At 41.2% G+C, this 18,078-nt stretch overlaps 1 protein-coding gene across 2 annotated transcripts in view; it reads left to right on the forward strand.

The window, feature by feature from the left end:
• fmn2b (formin 2b) overlaps positions 1-18,078 on the forward strand; it is a 464,635-nt gene that overhangs the window by 29,246 nt on the left and 417,311 nt on the right. For both annotated transcript variants that reach the window (XM_073050587.1, XM_073050588.1), the window contains exon 2: positions 10,343-10,518. In XM_073050587.1, the coding sequence (XP_072906688.1) occupies positions 10,343-10,518 (176 nt within the window). The remainder of the gene's footprint in view (positions 1-10,342; positions 10,519-18,078) is intronic.

An 18,078-nucleotide genomic window follows, 5' to 3' on the forward strand; every position in this document is an offset into this window, starting at 1 on the left:
CCTTCGGAGTCTGTGTTTGGAGGTGGTCAGCGAGCCAGTCTTGTGGTGCTGTTTTGTGATGCAATGCTCAGGAGCTTCAAAGCACGGCAGGCTAACTGTTCTGACACGTGCTCACATCACAGCTATGAGCATGTTACTACATTGTCTTGATTTAATTAAAGTAGACCACTTTCCATTCCTGAGGAAATATTTTTCAAATGTTTGGACATCAACTGCTGGATGGAGTTTTAGGGTAATGGATAATATGTTTTGATGTGATCTGAGGAGGAATTTTATTTCCACCCAGAGTGTGGATGGAATCTGGAAAAACGCCAGTTGCCTTCACCACCCATTCAGATACTTTGTCAACACTTGAGTATCTGCTTGTGAATGGGATTTGTATAGATTATTGAAATGAGCATCTTGAACTGAAGGGATGGTTTCTGTGCTGTGGGACTCTACTTTTCTGACAAAGACCCAAACCCACAAATCTGCAGTAAATGTCTTTTAGATTTGTGTTCCCTTTTTAAATGATTGGTTTAATATCCACTTAAGGAAATGAATCATCACGTGGTATGTTTGAGGTATGTTGTCTTGCTGCATTCATTTGGTCAACATGTGTAGTTGTGATCTTGCCCCCAATTCAAGTCAAATTTAATTTGTATTCAGTTTTGTACCCTCTTGACAATCAAATTCATGTCATGTTTGCTGATTTGTCTTTAGGCATGCCATTTAGGTTAAGCTGTTTCTTTGATTCTTGTCTGTAGACTCCAATGAATCTAACAAATCCATTGGCTTTTAAATTGTACAAAGAATCAGTAGTTTTATTGAGGTAAAGCCTATGATAGAACATGACATTGTTTTATAATTGTATACCTTATTGCTTGATTGGCCTTTGAATATCTTGTGCTTTTAAGGCTTTTGGCCAAACCTATATACATTTTAAACAAGATATTCTGCAGATGCTGGAAATCAAGAGTAACAGAGACAAATGCTGGAGGAACTCAGCAGGTCAGGCTGAGGTTCTGAATAGTGTCTTGGCTGTGCATTACCCTCCATAGATACATTTTGATCTGCTGAGTTCCTCCAGCATTTTGTTACTTTATTTAAATCCTCTGGTTCTACTATTAAAAGCAGTTTTGAAATTAATGTTACATGAGCTATAATTTATTGTGATACATCAACCCTTCCTGTGTGCAAAGATCCAACACTACTCCAATGTTACTGTTTTCCATTTGTATCTTTCTAACTTCAATTCCCTTCAAATGTGAATTGGTGAAGGTGAAAATTTGGCTTTCCAGTAATTATCAGCATGCACTCTAGAGTCATTGCATCAAGCACTTGTATCGTTTTGATCTTTTGTGTTCGTTCTGCACTTCTGGCTGACTATACCTTGATAGTAAGAACTTGCAACTCCCACCATCTCTTCTCTCACTCTCTTCCCCTCCCCCCAACCTAAACTCTTTGGTCAGATTTTTTTTTATATTTGTCTCAAATCTTGCTGATGCATTAAGCTGGTGAATTGTATTTAAAATCAACTGTTCATGTCATAATATAGTTAACCTGCAGGCATTTTAGCCAATGCATTCACCAGCTTTATCAATAAACGCAGAAGCAAAGATCAAATGTAAGGGTGTTCATAACTTTAAAATAGCAGGCATTAAGTACCTTGATAAAGTTTTGAACTTGAAGATTTTAAATCTGTTGATGCCAAGCAAGTGAAGAACAGCACTGTCAGATTTATTTGGCTGAATGTTAATTAGTTGCAGGATCTGCCTTGAGCTGATAATTATAGCTCTTTGTTGTAGTGCTGTGCCCAGATTCTGGGTCATAGCTTTGTAAAATACAGACTCGTTAAAAATCTGTGGCATGGGTGGAGATCGCTGAGTCTATTGAGGACATGCCAGGAAAATGTAGTTTTTTGCCAATTCTTGGTCATAACCATGCAGTTCCACTGTCCAAGTGCCCACTCAGGTACATTTTGCATGCAGAGAGGATCTTCACCCCTGCTTATTGCTAACTGACAATATTCTTTTGGTGTTGGGGAGTCATACAGCGTGGAAATGAGCTCTTTAGGCAATAGATTAATTTTAAAATTGACTTCCAGTTGTAGATTCTCCCTCGAGATAACCATCTCCATCCCCTCCCTGTCTGAACCTGCAGGTCTCTGTGTGTATTTCAATCTCCCTGGAGTAGATGCAAGCCCAGTTCATCCAACTTTTCCTCAATCAGCAAATCAAGCATTCCAGTCAACTCTCCTGTAACCTTAGAGCAGATGGCGCAGGAGATGACTGACAACCCAGTTGCCGTTTGTGTTGGTTTGCTGCCCCGCCATTTCTGCTGGCCTTCTGTGTGCTTGCGTTGGACCAAATGTTCTCAGCACCATTCCAAATGTTACAAATGAGTATTGGACGAGATATTCCTTGTGTTATATCCTCATTAACCACCTTAATCTTTCAATGAGGACTTATCTAAACCTTTGGCTGCTGTGCTTTGCAACGATAGACTGTACAGGAAGACTGTATTGCTAGTTTATTTTTGCAGATTACTATGTATAAAGGACCAATTTAAAAATCACCCAGTGAGTGCAGAGGGAAAATTCAAAACATGCAAACAATAGAAACAAACAAATGGCATTCTGAAGTTCATGTGAAGAGTCCGTCAGACTTAATTTAGCGCAGAGCCGAGTATGCCTCATGGAGCTGAACTGGTCCGTCCCTTGCCTTGGGCCCTGAAACCCCTACCTTTTCATTTGGCCCGGCACATAAATTGTTGTCGAAACATTGGGTTCAGTCACTTTATGTTCTGGGGCCTGGACCCAACCTTTCCAATTGGGCCCAGCCAAATTGGAAAGCGTACACATTAAGATATTGTCAGCGATGTCCTGCAGACAGTTGAGAAACTTTGAACTGTGAGAAATCATGACACAATAGATAAAAGTTTTCTAGCACCTCTAAAGACCTGTTGTAACTCAGTATTGTGCAGTGTTCACAGAGGATGAGTCAGTGACACTTGGCATCTTCCTTAATTTTGTCATTGTGTGATTATGGGCAGTGGGTTTGTAATGAAAAGTCTCTTGTGAGAAGTGGTGTTCTTTGCCAAGTATGCAGTAAGACTGGGAAAGCAATCCATCTGAGATGGAATGCTTGTCCAGGCTTTTGGCAGAGTTGGGGCATTTAAAGATTAAAAATTAGCTCTATTTGTCACATTGAAAAGTGTAGTAAAATGTCATTTTGCATCAAAGACAAACAGAGCCTGAAGATTGTACTAGAAGCAGCCCCCAAATGTTAACCTATAGAAATGGCAGAAGGATCACAGCAAAATGCAAATAACCCACATGACAGGACATCCTCCATCTGCAGTGCAGTTTGGAGGTTTACCAGAATAATGATTGTAAAGGTGGAGTTGCTGAAGGTTGGAAAAGCTGAGCATAAACAAAATCATTAAAAGTTTTTTGACAAGAACTAGCATTTAAGCCCAGCAACTTCCTATTCGCATAGAGTGCTGAAATAACTACTGAGTTTAGATTTGAAAATCTAAGGTACTACTCTAACTACACAACTAGGTAGTTTGTTGTTTGTTTCCACGACTCACTATAAAGAAATGCTTCCTGATAGTTTGAAATCTCCCCTTACTCTTCACCAATGCCTCTGCGTCCTTGCATTAATTTTGAAGTTGCAGCCGGCATCCGGCAGAGATTTTGCAGATACTGGAAATCTAGAGTGGGAATGAAGGGAGCAGGTAGAATATAGAAGATGCAAGTGGTGGGAGGGGGGGGGAGGTGAGGGAAAGGAGTAGAAGCTAGAAGGGGATAGATGAAGCCAGATTGTTGAGGAGGGGGGCGAAGTAAGAAGCTGGGAGGTGATGGGCAGAAAAGGTCGAGGGCTGGAGAAGGAATTTGGGAGTGGAGAGTGGACTGGAGAGAATGGGAAGGTGGAGGGGCAGCAGTGGGAGATGATAGACAAGTGAGAAGAGGTAAGAGGGGGGCCAGAGTGGGGAAATGGAGAAGCAAAAGGAGAAGTTGGAAAAATTACTAGAAGTTGGAGAAATCTATGTTCATCCCATCAGTTTGGAGGCTATCTAGACAGAATACAAGGTGTTCCTCCTTCAACCTGAGTGGCCTCATCATTGCAGAAGAGTTGGCCGTGGACTTGTGTCAGAATGGGAATTAGGGGTTGGAATTTAAATGGTTGACCACCAGAAAATCCTGATTTTTGTGGATGGAGTGAAAGGTGCTCCACATAGCAATTTCTCCAGTCTATGTTGGGTCTCACCAATGTCGAGGAGGTCTCATCAGGAGCACCAGATGGAGTAGGTAACCCCAACAAATTTGCAGCTGAACTGTTGCCTCAATTGGAAGGACTGTTTGGGTTCCTGAATGGAAGTGAGGGATGATATGAATAGTCCGGCATAGCACTTCTGTTTGCAGGGAAAGTGCCAGAAGGGACAAATGGACAATGGTGTCACTGAAGGAGCTATCTCTGTGGAATGTGGGGGAGGTAAAAGTGTGTTTGGTGGTAGAGTCCCATTGAGAATGTGTTGACTGTGGAAGCTGAAAAGATTGAGGACAAGAGGAACTTCATATCTGAAGGCAGCAGGAAGCTGGGATGAGGGTGGATCTCTGCTTCGCCCTTCTAGGTGAGAACAGGCAGATCAGTGCTAAGGTGGGGTAACATGGGATTGGAAAATTTAGTATCCTTGTGGGTAGGGTTACAAAACTGCAAGCATATAAAGATCCTGATTGGAGTTGCATGCCGGCCTCTGAACAGCAGCCAGGATGTGGAATGCAAATTTAATTATGAAATAGAAAAGGCATGTAATAAAGGCAATGTTACAATAGTAGGTTGGGGAAAATCGGGAGTGAATTTGTAGAATGCATACAAGGTGGCTTTTTGGAACAGCTTGTGGTTGAGCCCACTTAAGGAAAAGCTAATTCTGGATTAGGTGTTGTCTAATGAACCAGTTTTGACTGGGAAGCTTAAGGTAAAGGAATCCTTGGGGAAACAAAGACCTTGTGACAGAATTCACCCTGAAGTTTGAGAGGGAGAAGATGGATGAGTAAATAGAATTGGAGACAGAGGAGCAGGCCAGAGTTGATTGTAAGGGGACACGATCAGGGATGACTGCAGAACAGCATTGGCTGGAGTTTCTGGAGCAATTTGGAAGGTGCAGGATAGATATACCTGTATCTCAAAGATGTATTCTAAAAGGATGATGAGGCATCCATGGGTGATGAGGGAAATCAAAGATAGCATAAAAGCAAAAGAGGATGCATAATATAGTAAAAATTAGTGGGAATTTAGAAGATTGGGAAGTTTTTAATAAAAACAAAGCAACTAAAGCCATAAGGGGAGAAAAGATGAAATATGATGGAAAGTTAGCCAATAGTACAAAGTGAATACCTCTAGATTTACAGTATAAAGAATAAAAGAAGAGAGTTGAAATTGGACTGCTGGAAAATGATGCTGGAGGGGTAGTGATTGGGGACAAATATATATTTTGTATCATACTAGTACTATGCCAGAGATTTGAGTGTTGGGGGCAGAATAATGTCAGTTGCTCTTACTAAGAAGATACTTGGGAAGCTGCAAGGTCTGCATGGAAGTAAGTCACCTGGATCAGAAGGACTACAGCTCAGCATTCTGAAAGGGATAACTTGAAGAGATCATGGGGGCATCAAGAATGAAGATGGCTCTAGAGGACTGGAATATTGTCAATGTCACTCCTTCAAGAAAGCAGGGAGGAAAAAAAAGAAATGGGCCCGTTACCCTGACTTCAGTATTTGGGAAGATGTTGGATTCCATTATTAAGGATGAGGTTTTGATGAACTTGGAGGTGCATGATAATGTTGGCCAAAGTCTTAAAGGGGAAATCTTGTCTGACAAATCTGGTATTTGGGGAAATGGTTAGTAGGACACAAACAGTGGATGTTGTGTACTTAAATTTTCAGAAGGCCTTTGACAAGATGCTGCTCGTGAGGCTGCTTAAAGTAACAGCCCATAGTATTCTAATGAAGATATTGGCATCGATAGAAGATTGAATGGCAGGAAGCATAGTCCATGTAAAGGGGGTGTTGTTTTTGTTGGCTGGCTGTGTTCCACAAGGTTTGGTATTGGAACAGTTTCCTTTCACATTGTGTCAATGATTTGTATGATACAATTGATGGCTTTGTGGCCAAGTTTCCAATGGTACAAAGATAGATGGAGGGGCAGGTGGTGTGTTGGTACTATTGAAGAAGCAGGGAGTCTACAGAAGGTCTTTGAGAGAATCTGCAAGGATGTGGCAGATGGAATATGCTGCAGGAAGGTGTATGGTCATGCACTTTGGTAGAAGGAATAAAGGTGTAGACCATCCTCTAAAAGGAGGAAATTAAAAAAAAAAAAATCAGGTGCAAGGGGACTTGGGAGTCCTTGTGCAGGATTCCCAAAAGGTTAACTTGAAGCTTGAGTTGGTGGTAAGAAAGGTAAATGCAATCTTGGCTTTCATTTTGAGAGTACTAGAATAGAAGAGCAAGTGCATAATACGGAGGCTTTATTAGGCCTTGGTCAGAACACACTTGGAGTGTAGTGAGCAGTTTTGGGCCCCCACCAAAGTGTCCAGAAGAGGTTCACGAGAGTGATTCTGGGAATGAAATGGTTAATGTAAGAGGGTTTTCGGCTCTGGACCTCTTCTTGCTAGAGTTTAGAAGGAGGGGGATCTTATTGAAATGTATCCAATATTGAAAGGTCTAGATAGTGTGGATATATAGGATATTTCAGAAGGTGGGAGCATTTAGGACCTGAGTATGTAGCCTCAGAATGGAGGGATGTCCATTTAAAACAGATCAGAAGGAATTTCTTTAGCCAGAGGGTGGTAGATCAGTGGAATCCATTGCCATGGATGGCAGTGGAGCCAAGGTCATTGGGTATATTTAAAGCAGAGGTTGATCGGTTCTTGATTGGCCAGGGTGTCAAAGGGTTACAGGGAGAAGGGCAGAGATGAGGATTGAGAGGGATAATAAATCAGCCGCAATGGAATGGCAGAGCAGACGCAGTGGGCCAAGTGGCCTAATTCTGCTCTTGTCTGATTGTCCCAGAAAAGGCAGAGATGCAAATGACGAAGTTAAACACCGGTCTTTGAAGGAGGAAATCTCTGCTGCCCTAAAGAGGGAGAATTGGCAAGGAGTCAATGTTTAAAAATAAGGATTTACCATTTGAGTACAGATTTGTTTTCTTGAGGATCAAGATCCTAACCAACAAAAGATGATAGAAGCTCTTTAAATATCTTTAAGGCAGAGATTGGTAAATTACTGGTTACAAAACGGATGAACAGTTACTTGGATCAATGTGGAGCTGATGTTCTAGCCTGTTCAGTTATTGCCTTATTAAATAATAGCACAGGGTGAGGGTGTGCTCAAGTTGTCTTGTGTTCCCAATTCCTAAATTGGCATGTCTCTGCACTTCCTTCGCCAGTCACCTCCTCCAAAGTGGCAGCAAGTCATCCTCAACTCCAAGGGGCTGCCTTGCCATGGTTAGAAGCTTGGTGATGCTTAGAATTAAGTATGTAAATAATGAATACCCTCTTCCTTCCCTCCCGACAACTGAATCCTGCATGTTGTGCACCATTGTTGCCACTGGGGGGAAATCGAGTAGCAAAATTGCCACTGTTTTGAGAAAGTTTTGGTTTTACTGTAATCCAATTCATCTCTTTATTCCACATTTTGTCTGAGCCTGAGATTTCTGAATGAAAAATGTACTGGTTGAATCATTGTGAATGGTTCATATAGACTCTACCAAAACTATAAATGATATATGTAGCACAGTTGACTTCATTTGTACACGTGCTTCTCTTGACAATAGGAATATTTGCTGGAAGCAAACCAAAACTCTCCTGAACAATATGGGCTGATGATTCCATGCAGTACTAAGTGAAGGCAACATGGTTTGAGCTGCAGTTTTTCCAGAATGTTTATTATATATTCTTCCACCTGGATTTAGGTATATAAGATGATGGGCATTGATTGTGTGGATAGTGAGAGGCTTTTTTCCCCAGAGCTAAAATGGCTAACAAGAGGGCACGGTTTTAAGGTTCCTGGAAGTAGGTACAGAGGGGATGTCAGGAGCAAGTTTTTTTTTACACACAGTGGTGAGTGCATGGAATGGGCTGCTGGTGACTGTGGTGGAGGTGGATACAATAGGGTCTTTTAAGAGGTTTCTGGATAGGTACTTGAAGCTTAGAAAAATGGAGGGCTATGGGTAACTCACACTAATTTCTAAAGTACATGTTCAGCACAGCATTGTGGGCCAAAGAGCCTGTATAGTGCTGTAGGTTTTCTATGTTCCAAGTTTCTCAGATGTAAAAGATCTTGTGGCATTGGTTAAAAGGAGCAGGAACTTATCCTCAGTGTCCTAACTGGAATTAGATTCCCAACCAAGCTGTTCCAGTCCAGTTAAAGCACCATTGTCTGCACAGTATGGAAGATTGCCCAGGTACGCATTGACTACCAATGAATCTATTCTGGTTGTTTATGGCACAATCATCCTCTCTCAATATGATGGAATCCATTATCAGTAGTGCAGTCATACAGCAAATTTTAGGAAGATGTAATACTTTATACTATTCAAAGAAATGGTTTCTGAGAGCCAAAATTAAATTGTAATCCACTAATTAATAATGTATTTTCTTAGCTAAACTTTATTGTCTTTTTTCCCCAGCCTTGCTGAAGTGGTTGTGACGATGAATCCCGTGTTACTGATTCCCTTTCATTACTTTCATGCAAGTAATCAATTATTGCACCAATGATCGAGTCCGCTGCAGTGCAAAGTGCTCTTGGTGTTAAACTCTGGTGGTTAGGGTTGTGCCAGCTCGGGAACAGAATGCTTGAAGGAAAGTAGCTGTTCTTGAACCTGGTGGCGTGGACCTTCAGGCTGCTGTACCTCCTGCCTGATGATCTCTGGGAAAAGATAGCATGGCCTGGATGGTGGAAGCTTTGATAGAGATTGATACTGAGGCAGCAGTGGATACTAACAGTGGCGGAGAGGGATGTGTCTGTGGTGTATTGGTAGAGTCCACTGCTCTCTGCACTTTGCGTTAAGCAATTGAATTGCCATACCAGGTAATGGTGTGACAAGTCGGGGTACTTTCAACAGTATATCTGTAGAACTTTGTTTATTATGGATGTACCTGCCTTTCAAGGCAGGTATGAGGGGATCCTTGTTTGCAGTTTGTGCAAACCTTGTGTTTTTTTTTTGCAAAATTGTGATGTTTCCTACATTTAAAATATTTAATTGTAAAGGAGTTTGAGATTACAAAGCTCTGTAAGGTCATGTTTTTGGTTCATTATTGAATATTGTGGGTTTGGGGATGGGATGAAAAGGTACCTTTGTGTTGCACAGCTTTCTGAGTCTGTGCAGGTGTATTAAACTCACTGGGTTTGGGAACAAATGTGGTTTGTATTTGAAAAATTTGTTCTTTTTAATTTATTTGATGCTGACCAGTATCTTTACCTCTGCAAAGCCAGCATTTATGCCCATCCCTGATTAGCCTCAAAGCTGGCTTCACCTGCTGCAGTTCTTCTACTAACTAAAATTAATGAATGTTGGAGCATTCACAACATAATGAATGTTTTTGACTGTAAAGATTTTTTAAAAAAATCAAAAGTTATGTTGTAAGAACTCTGAAACATCTTAAAATAACTTGTCTGTCAAATTTGCATGTAGCAGATTTTGCATCCAAAATACTTAAATTCTCGGATTAAACGATGATTAATTGTGCTTCTCTCAGCTCATTATAAATCCTCATGAGGCACAGATAAACATTGAATAACATTGTGTATTTAAGCCCTTCTCACCCTAGTTTTTAAACCTGTGAAGTTATGATTTAAAATTTTTGCATTACATATACAATCTGCTAAATTATTTGTCTACACATGTTACCCTTGCACTATTAAGCTGGTTGACATTCTTTCATATGGCACAAGTTGATCCCTGGCTCCAGTGTATCAATCCACTTGATTGCCTATTAAAACCACAGTTAGAAAAATGAGGTGCCAGAACTGTTCAGGAAGCAGGTGGATGGGTATTTCCATTGTTCACTATTCATGGCCCCAATAGTGTGGAACACTTTCATTCATAAGGCATGCTACAGAGGAGCAAAGATCTATTAAAATATTCTCAGACATGCAAGAAGTCTTGGAGAAATAGTGATGCAGATAAAATGTTTAATTGCTCATTTACTTGGGTATGCTCAGTAAAGACATCTGCTCTTGTGCCTTGTAATGCTTTTTGGAATTGGAAGCAGTACACTCTAAATTTGGCAGTTAGCATGTGTTTAAAAATTGCTTATTTCATATCTTTCTGAAGACATTTTGATGTTTCTCTTACAGGGCGTACATTGCTCGAAAAACTATTCGGGCAGCAAGAGAAAGTACAGCTTTCCAGTGAACATGAAGCAGAGAAACTGTGCTCCCGTATTCTGGCAATGGGTTTGCTGCTCCCATTCGGGGACTGTTTCAGAGAGCAGTTTTATGGAGAAGCACCACAAGCCACCACAAAATTTGATGTGAGTTTACCATGCGATGTAAAAAGAATTTTTTGCTAACGCAGTTTTCTGATCTGAAGTTGTTTGGATGTTTATTTTGCTCTTTCCATTTGTATGCTGATGTGTTTTTAAGTGAGAAAGCATCACACTTCTCACTGCTTCTTGTGCAGCATCCATTTCTGAATGAACTGACATTTCATCCAACTTGAATGCTGTTTGTTGGCCACTGACTCCACTCTTTTGGTACCTCGACTTGATTTGTGCCAATACAGTACTGGCTGCTTAAACTTCTGTCATCTTACCCACTCTAAACTTGAGGTAATCCAGAGCTTGCTCTCCTCTCCCAAGTCCTGTCCACTCATTCCTGTGCCTGCAGGCTTTTGGGTCCTATTTATTCAGAATGTTGAATTTTTCTTAAAGAAGCTTCTCATTGTTTAAATCCTGCCATGAATGCACCTCATTGTCTTTGAATACTCAATTGCTATTAACTCTTCATGCTCTGTCCACTTTCAGCTTTTCACTCCTTACACTTTAATAGATTTTGGTTAGAATTTTGACTGCCAAGTCCTTAAGCTATAGAATACTTTCAATGTGCTCTGCCGCCTTGATTAGACCTAACATCTGATCTAACTTCTGCCCATCTTGAGAAATGTCTCTTGTTTGGTTTTTGTCTTGCTGATTCTTCATAATTAATTCTATTTCAAAAAACTTGTGTACTGTAGTGACAGTAGATGGCAAAGAAAAAGTGTGAAGTTAAGTCACCCTGTGTGCATTTGTGTGCATGTTGTGAACCCTCCAGAGTTCTCCAGCAATAATTATTCTTGTCTTGCATGAAAACCTATGAAGAAATCCATAGATTTTTCTTTAAAATTTACTTTGAAAATCCTTTATAAACATCAGATGGCTGGGGGGGGGGGGGGGGGGGGGGGGGAGGGTTAGGAAAAGTGTTGGTAGGACGAGGGAAGAATAGGCTGTCTGGAGTCCAATCCATGATCCAGTCGTGGGGGGAAAAGAACTTCATTTTTGTTCAATTGTTGAATTGAAAATTGACTTAGAATGGTGGTTGAAAACAACAGAGCATTGAGATGCAAAAATGAGGAAGAAATGGTTATGGCATATCATTTAAAATATCAAGTGGTGTCTTTGGTGCAATAAATGAGGATAAATGCCTTGTTTGAGTTCTAAAAAATTGGTTAGGACTTGGGATTGCACTGGATTATAAGCATCTAATGGGCTTTCAGTTCAATGTCTCACAATCATTGTGCATGAGGAAAAGTTGTGGCATTATATCTGGAGGAACACTTTGTTCAAATAGAAGTTTGTGCTCTTCTGTTTCCCCTGTGATTTGCCAAGCACACGGATAATGGTGGTCTTGGTGTGAATGAAAGGATGAATTGGCATTTATCAAGTTTTACCATGAGTCCCAGCTCAAGATATAATGAATCACCAGTTTCTGTAGGGCCATGTTGCCCATACAAATAAATTTAAAACATCAGCCACATAAATTTTTGCCATAAATGAGACAATTAAAGTTGTTCTGAGGAAAAACTAGTTTTTTTTTTAGAGTTCAAAAGGATTCTTCAGAGGAGAAGAGATGCACTTTGGACATGACTTTGGTGACTAGTGGTGTTCCACAGGGGTCGGTGTTGGGACCCCAACTCTTTACAATCTATATTAATGATTTGGAGAAAGAGACTAAGTGCAACGTATCGAAGTTTGCTGATGACACAAAGATGGGAGGGAGTGTAATGAGTGCGGAGGACATTGAAACCCTGCAGGGGGACATAGATAGGCTGAGTGATTGGGCAGACATTTGGCAGATGAAATATAATACTGACAAGTGTGAGGTCTTGCACTTTGGCAGGAAAAATAATAGAGCAAGTTATTATCTAAATGGAGAGAAACTGGAAAGTGCTTCTGTGCAAAGGGATCTGGGGGTCCTGTTGCAGGAAACACAAAAAGTTAGTATGCAAGTGCAGCAGGTGGTCAAGAAGGCCAATGGAATGCTGGCTTTTATTGCTAGGGGGATAGAGTATAAGAACAGGGAGGTCTTACTGCAGTTGTACCGGGTATTGGTGAGACCACACCTGGAGTACTGCGTGCAGTTCTGGTGTCCATATTTAAGAAAGGACATACTGGCTCTCGAGGCAGTGCAGAGAAGGTAAACTAGGTTAGTTCCGGGGATGGGTGGGTTGATGTATGATGAGAGGTTGAGTAGATTGGGACTCTACTCATTGGAGTTCCGAAGAATGAGAGGCGATCTTATTGAAACATGTAAGATTGTGAAGGGGCTTGATCGGGTGGATGCGGGGAGAATGTTCCCAATGATGGGTGAAACTAGGACTAGGGGGCATAATCTTAAAATAAGGGGATGCCTTTCCAGGACTGAGATGCGGAGATATTTCTTCACTCATAGGGTAGTGGGGCTGTGGAATTTACTGCCCCAGAGAGCTGTGGAAGCTACTACACTCAATAAATTCAAAACGGAGATAGACATTTTCCTGGATAAAAATGGCATTAGGGGATACAGTGAGCGAGCAGGTAAGTGGACATGAGGCTAGGTTTAGATGAGCCATGTGATCTCCTGGACCAGTTTTCGATGGCCTGGATGGGTCGGAGAGGAATTTTCCAGATTTTTTTCTCCTCAATTGGCAACTCGGTTTTTTTCCCCGGGTGATCACATGGGATAGGGCGGGATGAATAATAAAATAAAATGGGCGGCATGGTGCCCTGTTGGTTGGCACTGTTGCCTTGTGGGATTCGGTGAAAACTAGAGTTAAGATTGGATCAGCCATGATCTTGTTGAATGGCGGAGCAGGCTTGAGGGGCCGATTGGCCTACTCCTGCTCCTATCTCATGTTCTATGTTCTTATGTATGAAGCAGTGGGAATTTATAAGTTGAGAGCTTGTGCAATTTCCAGTAAAAGCCAGTTCCAGTCATTATTTTTTCTTTGCATACTAAAAGCATTAGAGGGCAGTCTATTGCAGTGATGTGGACCGCTGTTCTCATTGGGTTCATTCAGTATGTTGCCTTGCTGGACAGCTTGTGGCCAGAACTGCGCAGTGCACTTCAGGGTACAATACTTCAATTGTAACTTTCCAGCAGGACATTAGCAAAGGAGTTTCACAGTTGAGAAAAGTCCCATTTAATATGCAAATAAGAGTAATAAATAGGGTTTCACTAATCCTTTTATCATTATGCATAGGATTGACATTTCTTGCTGGGCTTCTTGCTTAACTTTTTTACCTGTACTTAAGTCAAACCAGTCATCAAGATGAGATCTGATTTATTTTTTAACATTGCTTTATCAAATTGGTAATTTTTTTTAGAGCTGTAATTTTTCTTAGTCATCTCCTTTTAATACTGCTTAATTAAGTTTCTGTTCTAATGGAAAACTCATTTGTTGAATGTTGTATTAACCTCGTTCATTCTGAGGTTCTGAATAACATTCCTGCACACATTCCTCATAGTGGACTGTATGCTGACTTGTCAATGTGAAAACCTGCATAATTTTGACCTTGCAGGGGTGATCCAGCTGCTTGACTTGACTGTAGGTTGAAAGTTAGTTTGTGGTTCTGTCAAGTCTGATGGATTGTTTTTCATTGGAAATGGTTGTGGCAGTATAGGCCTCCAAATAGTATCCAAGATGTTGGGTTGAGATTGCCAAGGGAGCTGGAAAAGGAATGTAATAAAGGTAATGGCACAATTGTAATGGAGATTTCAATATGCAAGGGGATTGGGAAAATTGGATTGGTGTCAGATCGCAGGAGGGAATTTGAATGTCTGAGATGGCTTTTTAAAGCAGCTTGTGCTTGAGCCTACTCGGGGAAAGCACATCTTCGATTGTGTGCTTAATAACCCAGATCTTATTGGGGAGCTTAATGTAAAAGGCAGTGATCATAATATGATAGAATTCGTACTGCAAATTAAGATGAAGTACAACTCACATGCATCATATCACAATGGAATAAAAGGAATTGCAGAAGCACGAGAGAGGAACTTGCCCAGATGGATTGGAGGAGGATACTGACGGGGATGACAGCAGAGCAGAGATGGCTCAAGTTTCTAGGAATAATTCATAGGTGCAGGATAGATACGTCCCACAGAAGTAGTTCTCAAATGACAGGGCTAGAAAAGGGGGGATATAAGGTAGCAAAAGTGAGTGGGGAAGTTGGATGATTGGGAAATTTTTAAAATCCAAGAAAAGGCAACTTTTTTAAAAAAAAAAAGCACTACAAGGGAGAAGATGAAATGAGGACAAACTAGCCAATAATATAAAGCAGGATACTAAACATTTCAGTTGTGTTAAGAGGAAGAGAGTTGAGAGTTGATTTTGTACCACTGGAAAATGATGCTGTTCAGGTAGTAATGGGGAACAAAGAAATGGCAGATGAACTTAATTATTACATTGCTTCAGTCTTTACTGTGTAAGACACTAGCAGTGTGCCAGAGGTCTGAGTATCAGGGAGCAGGTGTGAGTGCCATTGCTATTACAAAGGGAAAAAGTGCCAGGCAAAGTGAATGGTATAAGGTGGATAAGTCATCTGGACCAGATGACTACATCCCAGAGTCCTGAGAGGGGTTGTTGAAGAGATAACGGATGCGTTGGTCTTAATATTTCAAGCATCACTTAATTTTGGCATGGTCCCGGAGGACTGGAAGATTGCAAATGTCATTCCACTCATTAAGAAGGGAGAAAGGCAAAAGAAAGATGCCCTAACCTCAGGGGAGCTTGTTGTAATCTATCATTAAGGGTGAGGCTTCAGGGTACTTGGAGACTAATAATAAAATAAGTTGGTCAGCATGGTTTCTGTAAAGGAAAATCTTGCCTGACAAATCTGTTGGAATTCTTCGAGGAAGTAACGAGCAGGGTGGACAAAGGAGAGACAGCGGATGTCACTTGGATTTCCAGAAGGCATTTGATAAGGTACCACACATGGGGCTTAACAAGATAAAAATCCTGTGGCATCACAGACAAGATACTGGATACTAATGGATAGAGAAATGGCTGTTAGCTAGGTGGTGGAGAGTGTGAATAAAGGGTTTCTTTACTGCTTGGCTGCCTGTGAGTAGTGGTGTTCCTCAGGGGTCAGTATTGTGATCACTACTTTTCACATTGTTTATGATTTGAATAATAAATTGGCTTCGTCGCATGGTTTGCAGATGGCACAAAGGTAGGTAGAGGGTTGAGGAGTGTTGAGGAAACAATGCAATTGCAGCAGGACTTGGAGAAATTGGAAGAATGGCCAATAAAGTGGCAGGTGGAATACAGTGCTGTGAAATATATAATAATGCATTTTGGTAACAAGGAACAATAGTGCGGACTATTAGCTAAATGGGGAGAAGGTTCAAACATCAGAGGTGCAGAGGGACTTGGGAGTCCCTGTGCAAGATTCCCAGAAGGTTAATTTACAGGTTGAGTCTGTGGTAAAGAATGCAAATGCAATGTTGGCATTTATTTCAAGGGGAATAGAATATAAAATCAAGACAATAATGCTGAGCCTTTTAACTGACACTAGTCAGGCTGCACATTGAGTATTGTCAACAGTTTTGGGCCCCATATCTCAAAGGATGTGTCATTGGAGAGTCCAGAGGAGGTTCACGAGGATGATTCTGGGAATAAAAGGGTTAACATGAGCATTTGGCAGCTTTGGGCCTGTGCTCACTGGAATTTAGAAGAATATGGGTGATCTCATTGAAACCTACCAAATGTTGAAAGGACTAGATGGGTTGATGTGAAGAGGATGTTTCCAGTGGTGGTGTTGCTTGGAACTAGAAGGCACAGCCTCAAAATCGAGGGGCGACAGATGAGGATTTTTGTTTTTTAAGCCAGAGAGTAGCGAATCTATGGAATGTTCTGCCACGGATTGCAGTAGAGGCAAAGTTTGTGGGTATATTTGAGGTGGAAGTTGATCACTTCCTGATTGGTCAGGGCAGCAAAGAATACGGTGAGAAGGCAGATGTATGGGATGAGTGGGATCTGGAATCATCCATGATGGAACGGCAGAGCAGACATAATGGGCTGAATGGCCTAATTCTGCTCCTATGTCTTGTGGTCTTAATACTGTGACTAAAAACATTTAACCAGTGACCTGCTTTATATAGATGAGGTTTTGATGCTACTGTTAATATTATGAAGGTTTTAAAATTTTATCCTTTGTGATCTGGATACAGTGTTAACCAGTACATCACTGATACTGATTTACTAGCCAGCTTGTAAATAGTTTTACTACTATTTGAAGGTCGGCAGTGCTGAAACAAGCATAATGCGAAAATAAACTGAACTGCCTCTGACGTGAATCAAAATGAAAATATACTGGAACACTCAGCTGGTCAGGTGGCATCTGTGGAAAAGAATGGTGCTAATGTTTTAGGTGAAGGACCATTTCTCGGAACTGGTGACTGCTTTCTCTTGGTACATGCAGTAAATCTGTGAATCAGAACTTTGTTCCATTGCTTTTGAAGCATCTAGGGGATAGTTCGCATTACACTAGTATTAGTATATTCCTGAAGAGGGAATTTTGCTGTTTTCTTGTGGAGTTCAGCAATGTATCAATGTACCTTAATTTTAGACATAATTATGCAATCTGAGTGACTGGAAGAGGGCAGAAAACGCTAGCTTATAAATTCAGTTAAGCAATTTAATGACCTAACTTCAAATCCCAGATGGCTATTTTTTTGGTTGTCAGGGACGAAAGATCAGTTTTACAAATGGATCTAAATTTGAAATTATTGCCGCTGTTGAAACAAGCTTGTACTGGGTGGGTGTGGGGGGATATTCCTGTTTGAGTCAAACTGCAAATAAGACGAGGGTTGTCAGTGGTTTCCAGCAAACCCAGGTAGGTCCAGTTGATCTTAAATGGTTTTAACATCACAAATGTTTGTGATAGCTTACCAAGCTTTTGCTATACATGTGCAAATGTGCATTAGGAATCAAAATGAAGGCACAAATAAAGCTGCAAATCTTGGGGGTGGGGGGTATTTTGCATTTGACATGCTTGTGGGTATGATTTAATAATGTGCCATCTGCCAAGCTAGGAACATGTAATTTATACCACACGAGGTGTTCAGTTGAACTGGGATTTGTTATCTTGCAGAAAGATGCCTACGTTGACATGTGTATTTGCATGAGAAAATGCATGCATGGTTAATAAGGTCACATTAGGCCATTCACATTAATAACTGGGATGTTTATGTACTGTTATAATCCCAGCCCCCTCCTTTGAGAATCACAAGAGCCCTAGTGAAGTGGGGGTCAATGACCCAAGAGAAGAGAGAGATACGTGCCATGTCCCTCGTTTCACGGCGAGGCAAAAGCTGGCTACTGTGGTCATTGTCTCGTGGAGACACCTTTGTGAATTGGGAACTGTACTACGTGTATACCCTCAGGGCAACGTGGGTGGAGAGACGGAGAGAGATTGCATCATCCCAACCTGATTGACATCTGAGACCCCGTGAGTTCAGATAAAAGAGGGGTTGTAAAGACGGCCCCGCCAGACGCACCAGAAGACACGCTAGAAATCCTGTGACAGCGTTTAATAGCGACAGCCGGTGGGGGGGGGGTTCATGTGCGTCTTTTC

Source organism: Hemitrygon akajei, chromosome 7 (genome assembly GCF_048418815.1).
Source record: "Hemitrygon akajei chromosome 7, sHemAka1.3, whole genome shotgun sequence".
Classification (NCBI taxonomy): Eukaryota; Metazoa; Chordata; class Chondrichthyes; order Myliobatiformes; family Dasyatidae; genus Hemitrygon; species Hemitrygon akajei.